General features: G+C 39.0%; 1 protein-coding gene across 8 annotated transcripts in view; it reads right to left on the bottom strand.

Annotated features, from left to right (window-relative positions):
* Positions 1-602: 602 nt before the first annotated feature.
* Positions 603-14,571, bottom strand: part of LOC144073149 (uncharacterized) — a 29,600-nt gene continuing 15,631 nt past the window's right edge. For 3 of the 8 annotated variants that reach the window (XM_077598744.1, XM_077598751.1, XM_077598743.1), the window contains 18 exons: positions 14,307-14,516; positions 13,960-14,175; positions 13,682-13,879; positions 13,403-13,600; positions 13,065-13,298; positions 12,780-12,935; positions 12,443-12,640; positions 12,130-12,324; positions 11,507-11,694; positions 11,215-11,280; positions 11,097-11,135; positions 10,488-10,550; positions 7,708-7,881; positions 4,211-4,573; positions 3,713-3,835; positions 3,056-3,166; positions 2,887-2,967; positions 603-2,367 (listed from right to left, as the gene is read on the bottom strand). In XM_077598744.1, the coding sequence (XP_077454870.1) occupies positions 2,338-2,367; positions 2,887-2,967; positions 3,056-3,166; positions 3,713-3,835; positions 4,211-4,573; positions 7,708-7,881; positions 10,488-10,550; positions 11,097-11,135; positions 11,215-11,280; positions 11,507-11,694; positions 12,130-12,324; positions 12,443-12,640; positions 12,780-12,935; positions 13,065-13,298; positions 13,403-13,600; positions 13,682-13,879; positions 13,960-14,175; positions 14,307-14,516 (2,843 nt within the window). In that variant the 3' untranslated portion in view covers positions 603-2,337. The other 5 variants (XM_077598746.1, XM_077598748.1, XM_077598749.1 and 2 more) reach the window with 5 other exon arrangements.

Consider the following 14,571-nt stretch of genomic DNA (forward strand, 5'->3'; position numbering starts at 1 on the left):
ACTGAAGCTTAGAATGTCTTTTGAAAGTATAAACTTTCAGGAACAGAAAAGAGGAAATGTTTAAAGAAATGCACTGATCAGATGTGGGAAACTAGGATTAAATGGTAAAACTCAATCTCATACTATGTGTAACGACCCTGTGTGCTTTGTACCACAGATAGATTACATAAAGAAACAAAACTGGGTTTTCTTACCCGAGTTGTCTCAAAACTGAATTGGATTTTTTTTCCATTGTAAATGATGATGAACCAAAGCAATCGAGCATAATTACTGAATCTTGAAAGATTAACAGACATTTCACAATTTGTTATTCTCCTATGCCATGCTACCCTACCTTTATTGAGATGAAGCCATATTTTACATAGAGACCTGCACACAAATTCACATTAATGTTAATAGGCATAGTAATTATACACTCCAAGCATTTGATTGTTTTACCTCTCAAATGACATAAAGAGATAATATTGTATCATTTAAATAATAGCAATGTGTATTGGCAAAACAGATGGTAATCACATCTTTATGGTATTTCCTGCACCATTTGGGAATGTTTGAATTTATACTTTGCATGGTATAAAGTGAAAATAGAGGCAGAATAAAGCTTGTTTGAATGTATTTTTTTTAATAAAAGACAAAGAAGAATCACCAAGAAACAATATTTTTTGCCATCTAAAATCTATTTATCCCATGTTGCTGGGGAGGTTGCTGTTGTTGTAGCTACCAAGTCTGCAAACAATACTAAGAATCACACGATCTAAAAAGGGCCAGGTGTGTTCGACAAATTCTATGTTCTACAAAAAAGCACATTAGACAGCAAGTGAGAGCAAATCTATTTGGACTATGTGGTAAAAGGCTTTACAAACTTTCTTGATATAAACTTTGTGACATCTCTAAATGGAAGCTTGGAAAGCAGCTTTTTCCTTGAAACATCACAGTACCTCAAATCACATAAAACAGTTGCTACTTTACAAATAAGTTACTGTATAGTAGAACATGTAAAAAAAATGTGCTCTATGGCAAAAAAAGCCACATTTAACAGGACAGCTGCCTTCACCTTCCAATTGCGCTTTACTTGCTAGATAAGCCAACAGCGCAACGTGTTCTCATAATCGTAATATCCGGTCAGATTTGACTCTTGTACAGCAACATTAGTCACCATACCTGAACGTAAAATGTACCTTCCCATAAATGCAAATGAGAGAGGGATGAGGGATATTGGTCAGGAAAACATTCAGAATCATGAAAACCTGATTCTAAAATAAATTCTGAAATTCTCATGAGTACAGGTTCTTTCAATGTATTCACTTTACACGGCTAAAAATGAATGTACATTAGAGTAAGGAACGATAGCTACGCGGACATTCCTCATACATTCCGGCCGAGGTCGGTGGCCTTGCGAAGTACATTAAAACCTGAGAGAAACAGACCAAAGTTTTAAACGTGCTTCAGCCAAATGTCTTCAATTGAATAGCTGTGGGAAGCACAATGTTAGCACGGCTAATGAATGGCAAGCTGATTAACATGGTGTTGCACAAAAGGAATTGAAGTCAAAATAAATTGAGGGGGAAAAAAGGTCTACAATGGAGGTCTCAAATTTGGTCAAAGCACAATTTAAAATCAGTGGGGGCTATGAATAATTTAAAATTTTCAATTTGTACAAGCACTATAAAAGCATTAACCTATAAACTCCAGAAATATGTCAAAATAGATTAAGTATTAATTCAAACTTTACAAGAACGTGGAGGCTACAGGTTGTCGGCTGGTCATAAAAGAAGGAAATTTTGGTTAATTTTCCTGAGCAAAACCAAAAATTATCCAAATTAATCAATGCGATACTTAATTCACATAATCTTTTCTTGAATGTAATGCATGAATAGTCAACAGGACAGAAAAAATCCCTTGAGAGTAGACTCCACATTTAAGTAGTACCAAGGGAAAGAACACTGACAATGGATATTCACTTTGAAATAGTGCATTTGTGAAACAACAAATAAAAATAAGAAGGGAAGTAGACGTGTTTAAAAGCAAACATTTACGCGACAACTGGTGGGATAGAGAAATCGGTTTAAAAACAATGGATGTGGATCTGAGAAGCTTTTCAAAGCCTTTGAGGTGAGGTTAGATCAGCACAATGCAGCCCTCCTCTAACTTTCTAGAAATAGCTCAAATCATAAAGAGAAAAAACAAACACAATCTACTTGGATTCTGCTACATGGTGCACATTCATGAAATATGTGTGTGCATGCGTTAAGAGTGGGTAAGTTGGTGTGTATTGAGTGCTGCACTCTGACCAAGGGATGTCCGAGATCAAAGGAGTAGCTGCTGGTGGTGCGACAGTTACAATGCGGATGCGCCGCCATCTTTGCCCTGCAAAAGACAATGACCGAATTAGGTGAAGGGCAAACCATCATTATTTGAGGAATGGGCCAGATGGACATTTGCTGAAGATTCACAAAATACCTAGCTGGTAGAAGTTATAAGCCCCCTGATTAAATTGTCATCTGGTTGGTTGTTTGCCATTGCATGGTCAGTCCAATTTGGAACTCATTTACTGGCGAAGACATGCAACATAGCACTTTGAATGTTTCCACCAAAGATAGTCCTTTTCTAAGCCTAATTTCCCCCTTCTGCTTTAAATGAGAAAAGTTGTGGTTTTCTTGTGCAACATTGGTCGAGAATGCTCAGTTTGCTGACTTCCTTGATGCGGCTACGCCAGCACAAAGAGAAAAGCGACAGTGGAGGGGAAAAATACACCATATTTATTTTAATTGAGTAGACATCTGACTGGTTTGCCTTCACCCTTATATTAAAATGATAAAAGTACTTTAAATTTGAAAGCCAAATATTATTCGAGGAAAACTTAACGGCCTAATTGAAGTTTTGTACCTTATCTTGGTCGACGTCACTGTCGGCAGTTATGACAATTCTTTTCTCCACGCGTGTCTCTGAGGAGCCACTTTTCACAATCTGGTTTTAGGAAATATAGCCAATAATGAGAAGGGTTAGGGTTAATTCAAAAATAAAAGAGCAAAATAAACAAAAGTGCCCAGCTGACCTTTGAGATGTGTGTGGTTGTAGTAGTTATGGTGGTGCCACTGGTGGATTCTGAGGTCTGAGACATGGACTCTGTGTTTTCTTTGTCCTCTTCTGTCCCATCACTGGCACCCTAGAAAAAAGGAGGCCCCTTAATAAAAATATACTTCTGTGGACGACCACTACATAGTCCGTCTGGGCTTTGTCTTGTATTTTAAGAATGTATCTAACTGTAGCTACTCAACAGTGTGCAATAAGCGAGTAAGAGTAAATGTGCTGCACTTCATTGGTCCAAATATTGAATCAATTGACTTTTTGTTGTGTGGTATGCTGTGCAATTTCTCTAATGGCTCAACAAAAGGCTTTACTCAATGGGGTGGCTACATGCAGTGCTTGTCAACCATTTGACATCGAAGTAGGTATTAGTTTTGCCCTATGTTGACATAAGACTGCCAAGTGCAGAACAAAAGTGATGTTGCATACAAAGACATTTACATTAATTGTACAAATTACAGTGGGAAGTATGATTTTAAAAGCATCAATGAGAACGGGGCTCACTGCCCGGCCTGCCTATTCCTAGCTGAACTTTTAACACGTCGCTGCTGCGTCTTCCTCTAAGCGACAACTAATGACAACCCAAGGAACAAAAATAGGCAAGGCTGGCGCTTGCAGCCCCTACCTTTGCACACTCGTAGGTGACGGTCATGGTTGGAACGATAGGGACCTCTGTGGTGGAGATGCCACTGCTTAAGGAGTTGGGGACAGCTGTGATGGTGACTGTCTGGGTCTGCACCAGAGGGGGCTGTGAATAGGAGCATAGCCCCGTGATTGGCTGTTTTAAACAGACACTTTGCAATCCATAGCAAACCTTTCACACCATGCATTTAGGCCCAATTGACAATGAAACATCTTTAGGAATCATTTCCTTTCCTCCACCACACAAGGAAAGCAGAAAATGTGAAGGCAGGGTCCCAGAGATGAGCAAAGATGACAGAAAAACCAAGATGCTAAATGAAAGTCAGATGTTTCCTGGCAGCATAGAGAGCATTGCCATATCTCAGAGCACCAATGATTCCACATCCTTGTAAGTAGAAATCATCACACATTTGGCAAACTTTGAAATAGCCCAAAGATTAAAAGAAGAGAGAGAATGAGGCCGTAGGGGAGACGAGGCTACCTGGAAGCTGCGTATGACCTGTGGAGCACAGCTTCTGAAATGGGAAGCAGGGGAAGATCCAACTAGGTTCCCAGACCGTTCCAAAAGTCTGGGAAATGAAGAGTCTTCTTTGCGGGTTTCATTTAAGTATTTACTCCTGGGCTCGACAGAGGGAGGTAGCTGCACCATCTGCACCTCTACCACGGGCACCAGGGAGGATTGAATTACCACAAGAGCTTCCTGATCGCATGACTTGTCAAAAGCAGTTCTAGGAACTATGGGACAATGACCAAAGTTCACAATGGAAATGGGCTTGTTCATGGACTTTTCTTCAAGTACAGCCTTGGTCTCTCGACCTTTGCACGTGGAACTAATGTGCATGCTCTAAAAGAAAAAGAAAAAATGCCAATCCATTTAATTGATTGGAATATGACTATACCGTATGTACAGCAATAGTACATCCCTTATCCTAGGTCCTTGAGCTTAACGACATGCCAAGGCAAAAGGACAGCAAAATTCTTCCTTTTAACAGGTATATAGCAGGTAGTAAACATATCTCGGTGACCATAGTCAATTAATTTTATTTTTCCAAACACAGAGAACCAACATTTGTGAATGCTGTTAATTGGTCAATTCAGAAGTGTTCAATTTGGAATGGGGTGAGTAACTAACCATTTTATTTCAGTGACATTTCATCAACAATGCTGTGCAGTTATAGGTAGAAAGTGTTCTTTACTCAGGTTTATCCACTCGATAGAGAATATTAGTTGCCCCTGCCTGCCTGAACCTTGCTGTTAAAGCAGACAAGCACAAGCACTCTGGTAGAGTTATTTAAATTCAGTTTTGTTATTAAAAATACTTTGTCCAGCTGGAAGAATTTGGCAGTGATATCTTTTGTTTAACCTGTTTTAAATGACTAGCTTCTTTCAAACACCGGTCGGTCTCTTATGCATTGTTTTAAAGGGGAAAAAAGGTTTAGCCAAGTGAGCATTTCATGATGAAAAATTGCCAGAGAGAAACCTCTGTACCCGTTTAGTTTTTCGGTTTGGGTGAGTTGCACGGCTGTTATAACACATGCTGTTATCACATTATTCATGCTAATAAACATTGATGTCTGGCCATTAAATCAATCAAGGTGTTACATATATATCCTGCCGCGTGCTTTGACTACATTGAAAGTAGAAAAAGGCTACACAAGCAGAAGCTCATTTAGTTTTTACCACTATGAACTAGAGTTAAAAATGCGACTAAAATACTATAACGTACTTTTTCTAAAGGGAGATATTTGAGTTCAAAACTTTGATGTTCGAACCAACTGATTGAAAAAATAGACATGAAATCTATTAAAGGAAGAAGTCATCATTTGAAGGTGTGATGTTTTGATTTGAAAAGATAAATGCTGCTCCAAAAAACGATTTGGCCTTTGATTCATCAATGATAAATTAATTCCATAAGAACATTCTGCAAATACTATTTAAAAATGTGAAACGTTTTTTCCCCTTCTTTCAGTAACATCTCTTTAACTTGTATAGATAGATACATTAAAATAAGCATGTTGAAATGTGGATAATCAAAACAGAATACAAAATGCATGAATACACAACCAGTGATGTGTAAATGGAATGTTTTTATTATTTGGTCATGCACAAGTACCCAAGCAGTTGCTATAATCTGCCTTGTCCAAGGTAAAAACAGGTTGAAGTATTACAATTTAGCTGCCTTGTAGATTCTCATCACAGGATAACATGCTGTTAATATTATTTTTTCAAATGAATGTCTCAATATACAGCACCAAAACTAATAGCTATCTTCAAGAATGTTTCATCAAGATCCAAGTTTAAAAACACCAATGCCTCACCGATCAACTCAAATATCTTCAAAAGTCTGTATTTCACAGTGTGCATAAAAGTAGGTAATCGATATGTTAAGTAATATAATTTAATAAATTTAAAAAATAGACAGAAAGTCAGGAAAGATGCGAGTGTGCTGAATTAAATCTAGTTTTAATCAGTCTGATAAGGAAATGGTAAAGTGTTGAGAAAGGGAAAACGGTGAATATCTGGATCCACGACAAAAGAAGAAATGGCAGTTTCTTAAGTGGAGCGTAGATGAGGAAATGAGGAATGCTACGGTGATGTCAGAGAGGACGTAGAAGAGAAAACGAGATGGGAAGGTGAATGCTTTCTGTCTCCGCAGGTCACACTCACGCCAGTGTGGGAATTCCACAGAGTCCAGACAGCCCCTCAGCTGCGTTTGGAGTAGAAGTCTAGCAGGGGGCCGCGCGGGAGGCGGGTGACAAACTGAAGGGGGTGGGGAGCAAGGGGAGAGAGATGAGAGGGAGGAGTTTTGATGGCCATTGAAGCTGCACAAATGCCAAATGTCAGTATTTCAATTTTTTTAATTTAGGTAACAACATGGCAAGTTTTTGATTGATTTGATATTTCCAGGCATGGAATATCTACCACATGCATTTTAACATGCACTTCTTGAGTTGATTCAATTTTTACTGCAGCCAACTAATTAAATCTGGCTACATTTGCGATAATGTTGTGATTTTCCAACGTAATATTAAAAATATTCATTGGAAGGTGGAATCCGCACCACCTACCTTCACAAAAATAGATTTGTGTCCCAGAGGGAACCTTTCATTTCTAAGACGAAATGGGTTTAATTTTATAAATCAGAATAGCCATTAATTCTGTGGTTTTGTTATTGACTTTGGTGTTTCAAGGGCAAAAACATATAGCACAGTTGTGAATCAGACTTCCCATCAGAAACAAGCAAGGTTTGGAGAAAGAAGCTGTGAAATTAGAATGCAGCGTGGAGAGAAAAGGATGCAAAATAGGCATGGTAGCAGAAAAAGTATAATGATAACAGGGAAGGTAAACTTTGCTCATTGTGGGAACGTGCAAATTGTCCAGCAAGAGGGGGGGGGGGGGGATTCATTTCCCATTGCCATGCCTCATGTCTGTCAGCATGCGATGTGGACATGTGAGAAAGATCTGATGCATGTGCGATGAAGCACATGGACGAAAACCCATAGATGCCTCGTCAGACATCTGACTGAGTGAGAATATACAAGTGCAGAGACAATTCAACCAGTACAACCTCCATTGTTCACCATATCATGCGTGTACTTCATACTACATGCTATTGCCACAAATAGGGCCAAACATGCACGCACAGTCCGCTACCATCAAAATGTCAAACAACCAAGGAAGCAACCAGGAGGACCCTCATCAAATACTATGCCATTTTAGTCAGTTGCTCAGGTGGAACATGGTCAAAAACTCAAAGTCAAACAACTTGCACAATGACAACACCACACAACCAATTGATGCTTTCCGAGCACATACAACAACACCAACCTCGATAGCTGTCAAGCTATGTACAGATGTTTGCTATCTAATGATATGATGCATGCATACAGTATATGCACAAAATGTCTGTATTCAATGTGCACGTGTCTCTCTTTTCTGTGTGATTTTGTGTCTTGTTGGTTTGCATAGGAGACTTACCCCATCTGCACCGGGCTGACCATTAACACCAAGAGTACGCAATGGTGAGTGTGTAGACAGGCGCTTGTCCCATTCGTTGGGCCTGGTCTCTGGAACAGCCTCCATAAAATTCCTCTTTAGCTCGCTGATACTGGCGTGATGCCTGAGCAGGTCCTCCTGAGGTTTATCAAACTCCTACAAAGGGAAAGGCCGGGTGGAGGGAGGAAGGGCAGCAGAGTGAATGTAGGTGGAAGGTAGCCAAAATACAAAAAGAAACAAAAAAGTGGAAGCAGGTAACAGAATGAGAGAGGAATTTGGAAAGCGGAGAATAAGGAATTGATCAAAAGGATGGGGGGGGGGGGAGGAACATTAATCAGAAACTATTAATACATTTGTTCACTTGGTTATATTTCTAACTTGCGCAATGATTTTCCCAACACAATTATAAACAAGTGGATAAAATTCTGGTATCGCTGCATTGATGAAATAAAACCCCCCAATGGTCACTGAAATGACTTGAAATTTCCAAATGAAACAACACATTTACACAAAGAATCTGGAATATTAAAGGCAATCAGCCATTACTTTTAAGGTGAATTGACAAAAATGACTTAATGCTTTGCTGCACAACCTTTTGAGGTAATCAGTGCAATCAAATGATTTAATTTGTGCAAGTGCCAGTGAGATTTCTGCACCTGTTCAGAGATATTTTAAGAGATTTTCGCATGAGCAAACAGCTCCAGATGTCTCAGGTTTGATGGCTGTGCACTCCAGATGCCAAATTTCAGCTCCTGCCACAGATGTTCACTGGGATTTCTATCTGGGTTCAAAGAAGGCCACTTCAGAATATTCAAATGCTTTTCTCTTAGTCATGTCAGGTGTTTTGGGGTTCTACTATTGGCAGACCCGTTAACCATCATGTTTATAGCAGTGACAGCGTTCTTTTTTTGGCTATGTTCAACGTTTGCGTCAATGAACAGAGGTCATAAAAATAATAACGTGAGACTGGAATCACAATTGATCACAAACCACAAAGCTTTTGGGAGAATGTCCTTTGAAAGTGTAAGACAAAATCGGAACTTTTTAATAAGCCAGATTAACTTTATATTTACTTGGATTTGTAAAAATTGTGTATAAGAAAAATTGTAACATAAAGGCTCATTTTGATTTTAATTTATGGCTGTATTTGTAAGGTTCAAGTGATTTAATTGACCAGTGGAGGTTTTCTCTCATTAGCAGAAGGCTACCAATTTTGTCCACGTGTAAATCTTCAAAGCAAATAGCTTCAGAGCAAAGCAAAATGAGAGAAAAAATCTGGAAAACAGACTGCAAATCAGTGAGCCAGGAAGTGGAAGTTGTAGTCAAAGCAAGTCGCTGACTGATATATGCAACAAAACAATATTGAATCAACATTTAGCATCAAGTTGATCTATATGGATAATGCGGAGAGCAACTTAATGTTAAGTGTCCACAAATAAAATCTTTGAATACAGAGCAACAAATATGTAGGGCAAGCTAAATTAAAAATGGATAATTTCATTGAATATCACATCAAATGAAATTAGATTCAATTTGATGGCTAAATTGTAAAAAAAAAATGTCACAGTTGGGCACTTCGGTAAAATTAGACAACATTGGGATGGAGAGGAAAACTGCAAAAGCAGCACAGGAAAATAGCTTTTTCTTAAGCGTTTTACCACTCAGGATCATAGTTTTGAAAACGGGTTAATAACTTAAAGCATTAGTTATAAAGCAAAAATTCCCGGCAGAAAAGCAAAGCTTCAGCAAATTTTAAATATCTGCTTTTAAAACTTGTTAATACGAATGCAGTCTGTTTTTCTGCTTGTTGCTCACATGTACATATTTTCAAAATACTCACTAATGTTCTATCTATTGAATACAGATACAATATGCCGTATTCACCATACACAAAAATATACAAGGTGACACAAAAACAGAACTTTTTAACAATCCGAAAAAAACATGAATAGAAGAAACATTTTGTTCATAGTAATTATACCTTTCAAACATGTCATTTAGGACACGATGCAATTGTCATTTGTTTTGAAATGACGTCTTTCGGACAGCGTCTTCCTGTACGAATATCATTCTTAAAATCTGCTGTTGACATTCGTCATTGACTTGCAGCTGGAATATTGTGAATTCCATCCTAAATTCACCACGTTTACTGAAATAGCGGAATTCCCTTTAGTAATATACGTACTGTCCTTGCTCAAGGTCACTGTGCTGTCACTTGCACATGTCTGCCAATACGCATTTCAAAAATCCTTTTTTGGGGGGTTTTCTGACATTAGGTCCTCCACCTCTTGTTTACATGTATGTCAATTTCATCAAAAGCCAAATCCAATAGCAAGGAATGGTGTACTAGCAGACCTCATCAATCATCGATCAACTGACACAATCTTTGAGATGCACTGGTCGAGCACGTATTTGGTACCGCTGGTCTAAATTATTCTCGGGTATTTCATTTCTATTTATGAAAGACACCAGGTTGGTTTAAATAGCATTAAAATTGTAACTCAGGCTGACAGATTGACAGCCCCCATTGCACATGACTGGAAATGACGTGAAGAGGAGGCTTACTGCTACAAGCCTTTCGCTCAGCTGCACACTCCGCGAGCAAATGAATTGCTACAAACACACATTTGTTTAGTAATCTACATATACATAATCGGATATGCTGAATGCCATCATGCAAGCGTGATATGAAACAGCAGCCAGTGCACCAAATAGCAAGAAACCAAAGCGAAAGACTGACAATTTCCAATAGGGATACAAACCTCCAACATTAAAAGGCTATGCCTCATATAAATTGAGTCACCCTCAATTTTCTTATCTCTTTTCTGTGAAAAATGAACAGAACAAAAAGGGAGGTGTAAGGGTGTCAGTTTTCTATACAAGTCGCTCATGCACACTGTAAGGTTCTCAAGTGTTAATTTGGGAAGAAAAAAATAAAGATAAGAAACTGCAAGGAGTAGACATGCAAAATATTTTAGGCTAATGATAAAAACCCATGGTTTGAGTTCTCTAGTTTGATATTAAATAAAGAAACTAGCATGTGCAATGACAGAAGTGGAATAAAAACATTGGTCATCATGCCCTATTTTCAGTGCACAGTGAAACCATGCAAATGCATTTAAAATATTGTAACGCCATGCAATGATGATATATATTTTTTGCAAACGTGCCCGATCTTGAGTAAATAAATAGTCATGGTCCTTATGGCTTGCACATATTCTATATATATGATTCCTTGCAATGAACTGCTGATGCTTTAAATATTATATGGGCTAGCTATATGGATGTATAAGAAGATGAAAGTTCTGTTTTAGCGAGAGCTAATCGTTTATCAGAAATGGAAAAATGACACACATGACTAAGAATCTGACCTTTCGCAACTGCACCACCTCTCTGCTCGTCACCTCAGACTGTGAGGAGAGAGGGAGACAAGTTAGCATACCTGTCGTCACTGATTGTCTTGAATGGAAACTGGAGTCTGACACTAACCTGAATGTCCCCATTGATGGAAACTGTCAGTGAGGAGTCAGTTCCCTGGTCAGTCCATACTGCTGACTACAGCAGCAAGAGACGTAGTTCAGAGAACAGAACCTGCTCAGTTATTTATTTTTTATTTATTAAAAAAAAGTCTAATTCATTCTTTCAATTCATTCTAATTGCATTAATGATTTTTCCACACACTTGATGACAAACTGAATGAGGCACCCGCTTTTTAAAGGAATAAAAATATCATCATTTTGATAAAAAACAAAACACGGCAAATGTGAAAATGAAATGCTACCTCTGTTTTTGATGGCTCAACAACTTCTAAAGTGACCTCGAGCTTTCTTTCCTCTTTGATGCCTGTCCTAATTGGAGTGGAGGTCTGGGGCTGATCGAAGGGTGCCATTGGAATTCCAGCCTCTGCCAGGGCAGTTTGAGAGAAGACTGGAGCACTGACAGGACGTGCACTTCTCTGCGTGACCACCACTAAACACATTAAAGACAAAGTGGAAGGGAGCTTGTTAAAGAAATCAATCAATGTTGATGGAAAGCGTGTCTAAGGAATACCACACAAATTCCACTCTGCCACACTGCCGCATATCATCATTGCACACCTCTAAACAAAGAGCTCATATTGTAGAACAGTATACTATACCTTGAATTCTTCTCCACTGACATCTTGGGTAGAACAAATGCAAAAAAAACGCCAAATGCAAATGCCAAAAGAGCTGTATTATAAATGTTGTTAGGAAGCACGGTGCTACAAAGCTGAAATAATGAGATTTTGGTCTTCAGTCCAAAGAAATATCTTCAGTTGGACATCCTAATGTGACAGCCACACATCTTGACTTGATGTTAATAAGCAGGTGTGAAAAAAGCAAAATCATGTGCAAGTTGCACATAGTATAAAAGACAGAATACCTGACTTTCTGGGACCAAAATCTAGGAGCACAAACCAATCGTCATTGACATGAGTATGCTTGAAGGGCCGTCTTTCTTCCTGGATCTTTTTCTCAAACTGGGGTCTCCTCTCGAAAATACCAATCCTGGGTTTCGTCTCAGATGTTACGACTTTTGAAACGTCCCCCATGAAGCTGAGGCGCTCAGGGATGACAGCTAATTTCATACAATAAATACATTAAGGGTCAGAGATTTATACTAAACTTGAGCAACCAAAATCCATGCAGCCAAACAAAAAGCCAACACAGTAATGACTGAGCCCGATTGGTTATACCTGTTTTCTTAGAAGCCACATCTAGAAGAGTAAACCAATCATCCTCTATCTTTCTTTCTGTTTGACATGGTTGCTGCTGCAAAACATTTTGCACCCCCACCCGCTCCACTGCAGCAATTTTCATTGAGGATTTCTGTTCTGTGAAAGCTTTAGATCCCGCTACACCAGGATACCTTTGGACAGTTTCAGCAACAATTGCTGAACACAAAAAGTACACAAGTAAATTCAAGCTTAGCCACAAAACTCGATCTCTGTTTCTCATATACAAACAGAAAATGTGAAATGAAATGTAAAATAAATAAATTCCAAGCTTCGTGTGATGGATAAAATAACATACCTGGTACTTTTACTGCATCTAAAAACACAAACCAGTCATCATCCACCTCTCGTTTGATTTCAACTAACTTTAATGGCAACCCCACTTCTTCTATGGTGGATTTCTGTTCTGTTGCTGTAACTGTGGCCACATTAACAAATCGCTCAACCACAGCAACTGACAGAAAAAAAAGAAATATAGCAGAGATTTGAATTTACAATGGGTGCACTAAATACTCAAATACTTTTAAATTCATTTGATTTGTTGAGTCTAAACACTGTTCATAATACATTCAGAGATGGCTACCTGATGGTACTATGGCTGTCTTTTTGGGGAAGGTTTGTTGTTGGAACAATACAATCCAATCATCTTGTTCTTCTCTCCCTGATGCACATGTAACTGGTCTCGATTCCGGATGTCGTGTCTCATCATGTCTAGTATTTTCACCAATTATCACCATCTCCCATGTCCTAGTCTCAGTGTTTAACACTTCAGCGTCAATTGGCGTCTTAAAAGCTGAAGCAATTTCAAAAGACCGATCTGGCACAAGTAGACAAAGTCAAAAGAATATGAGTTTCTGTCAGCCTTCAATCAAAGGCAAGTAGGTTTTCTTGGCAGTAACAGCGAGCACACAAACTGTTTACCTGGTAGTGGTAGTATAACTGCCTGATCACGAATAGCATCAAATGCCACAAACCAGTCATCATCTTTCTCTGTTTGCGGATGTAATGGCTGTACTTGCATCTGGTCCAAACCAACTTGTAGTTCTTTCAGCTCTAAGCCTTTAACTTCAATCACCGGTCCAACATCTGGATAGGTTTTAGGTGCCATTGGTTTGCTAACTATTGTAAAAGCAAAAATTAAGTTCTTGAGGTGTAGTGATGAATGTGAAAAGCACAATAGACTAAAGGGAGATGAGGTACCTGGAGGTACAAAGGCATTTTCTCTGGGGACAATATCCAGCAGTGAAAACCAGTCATCATCTTTCTCTATGACTGGTGAGAATATTTCTAGCTTGGGATACATTTTCTGAGGAGCCTCTTCTTTTTGCATCTCATCTAATTCAACCGCAGTAGAAATGCTCTGTTCTGCGTAAGACTGAACATAGCCAGCCAAGTTCACTTGACAAAAAGAAGGACGTGAAGTTATTAAAGCAGTGGACGTGTTGTGAATTATGAATAACGTATGATGTTAGCGCTACCTGGTGGCTCAAATAGCGGTACTCTGTTCGGAAGAGCCAGCAACAAAAACCAATCGTCTATTTCTCTTGCACACTGAGACAGCAATGTGACATCCTTTTGGCCTGGATACTTCATTTCTGTTTCGTCAATGACCACCACATTCACAGGTTCGTCACTCATTTCAAGTGGCATATTAGCCAGAGAGACATCTTCTTTAGCGGACACGTAAACAGCAGCTACAACAAGAAGATTCAAATCCTCAGACCCTACTTGTTGCAAAAGGGGTTTCAGGAAAAAAAATGCTGGCAAAGCCAGACGGTGCTGGTTTTAGAGGAAAGCTGTGAAGCAAAAGGGATTTTCGCAATACCTGGTGCTACATAAGTGGTTTGCTTGGAAAAAACATCCAGCAGCACAAACCAGTCGTCGTCTCCATCTTCCACCCACCGTTGCTGAACTTCTGGAAAAGCTGTTGGTGCCTCTTCCCTATCTTCAAGTTGTAGCTCCCTAACCTCCTCATATTTTAAAACCACAGGCACCAAACTTGTTGCATCCATCTGGACTGTATCCTTCAAGGAAACTGATGTGGGCAAAAAGTGTGTGCATGAGAACAAAGCATGACAAAGCAAGAGAGT

This window comes from Stigmatopora argus, chromosome 4 (genome assembly GCF_051989625.1).
Source record: "Stigmatopora argus isolate UIUO_Sarg chromosome 4, RoL_Sarg_1.0, whole genome shotgun sequence".
In the NCBI taxonomy this organism is placed as follows: Eukaryota; Metazoa; Chordata; class Actinopteri; order Syngnathiformes; family Syngnathidae; genus Stigmatopora; species Stigmatopora argus.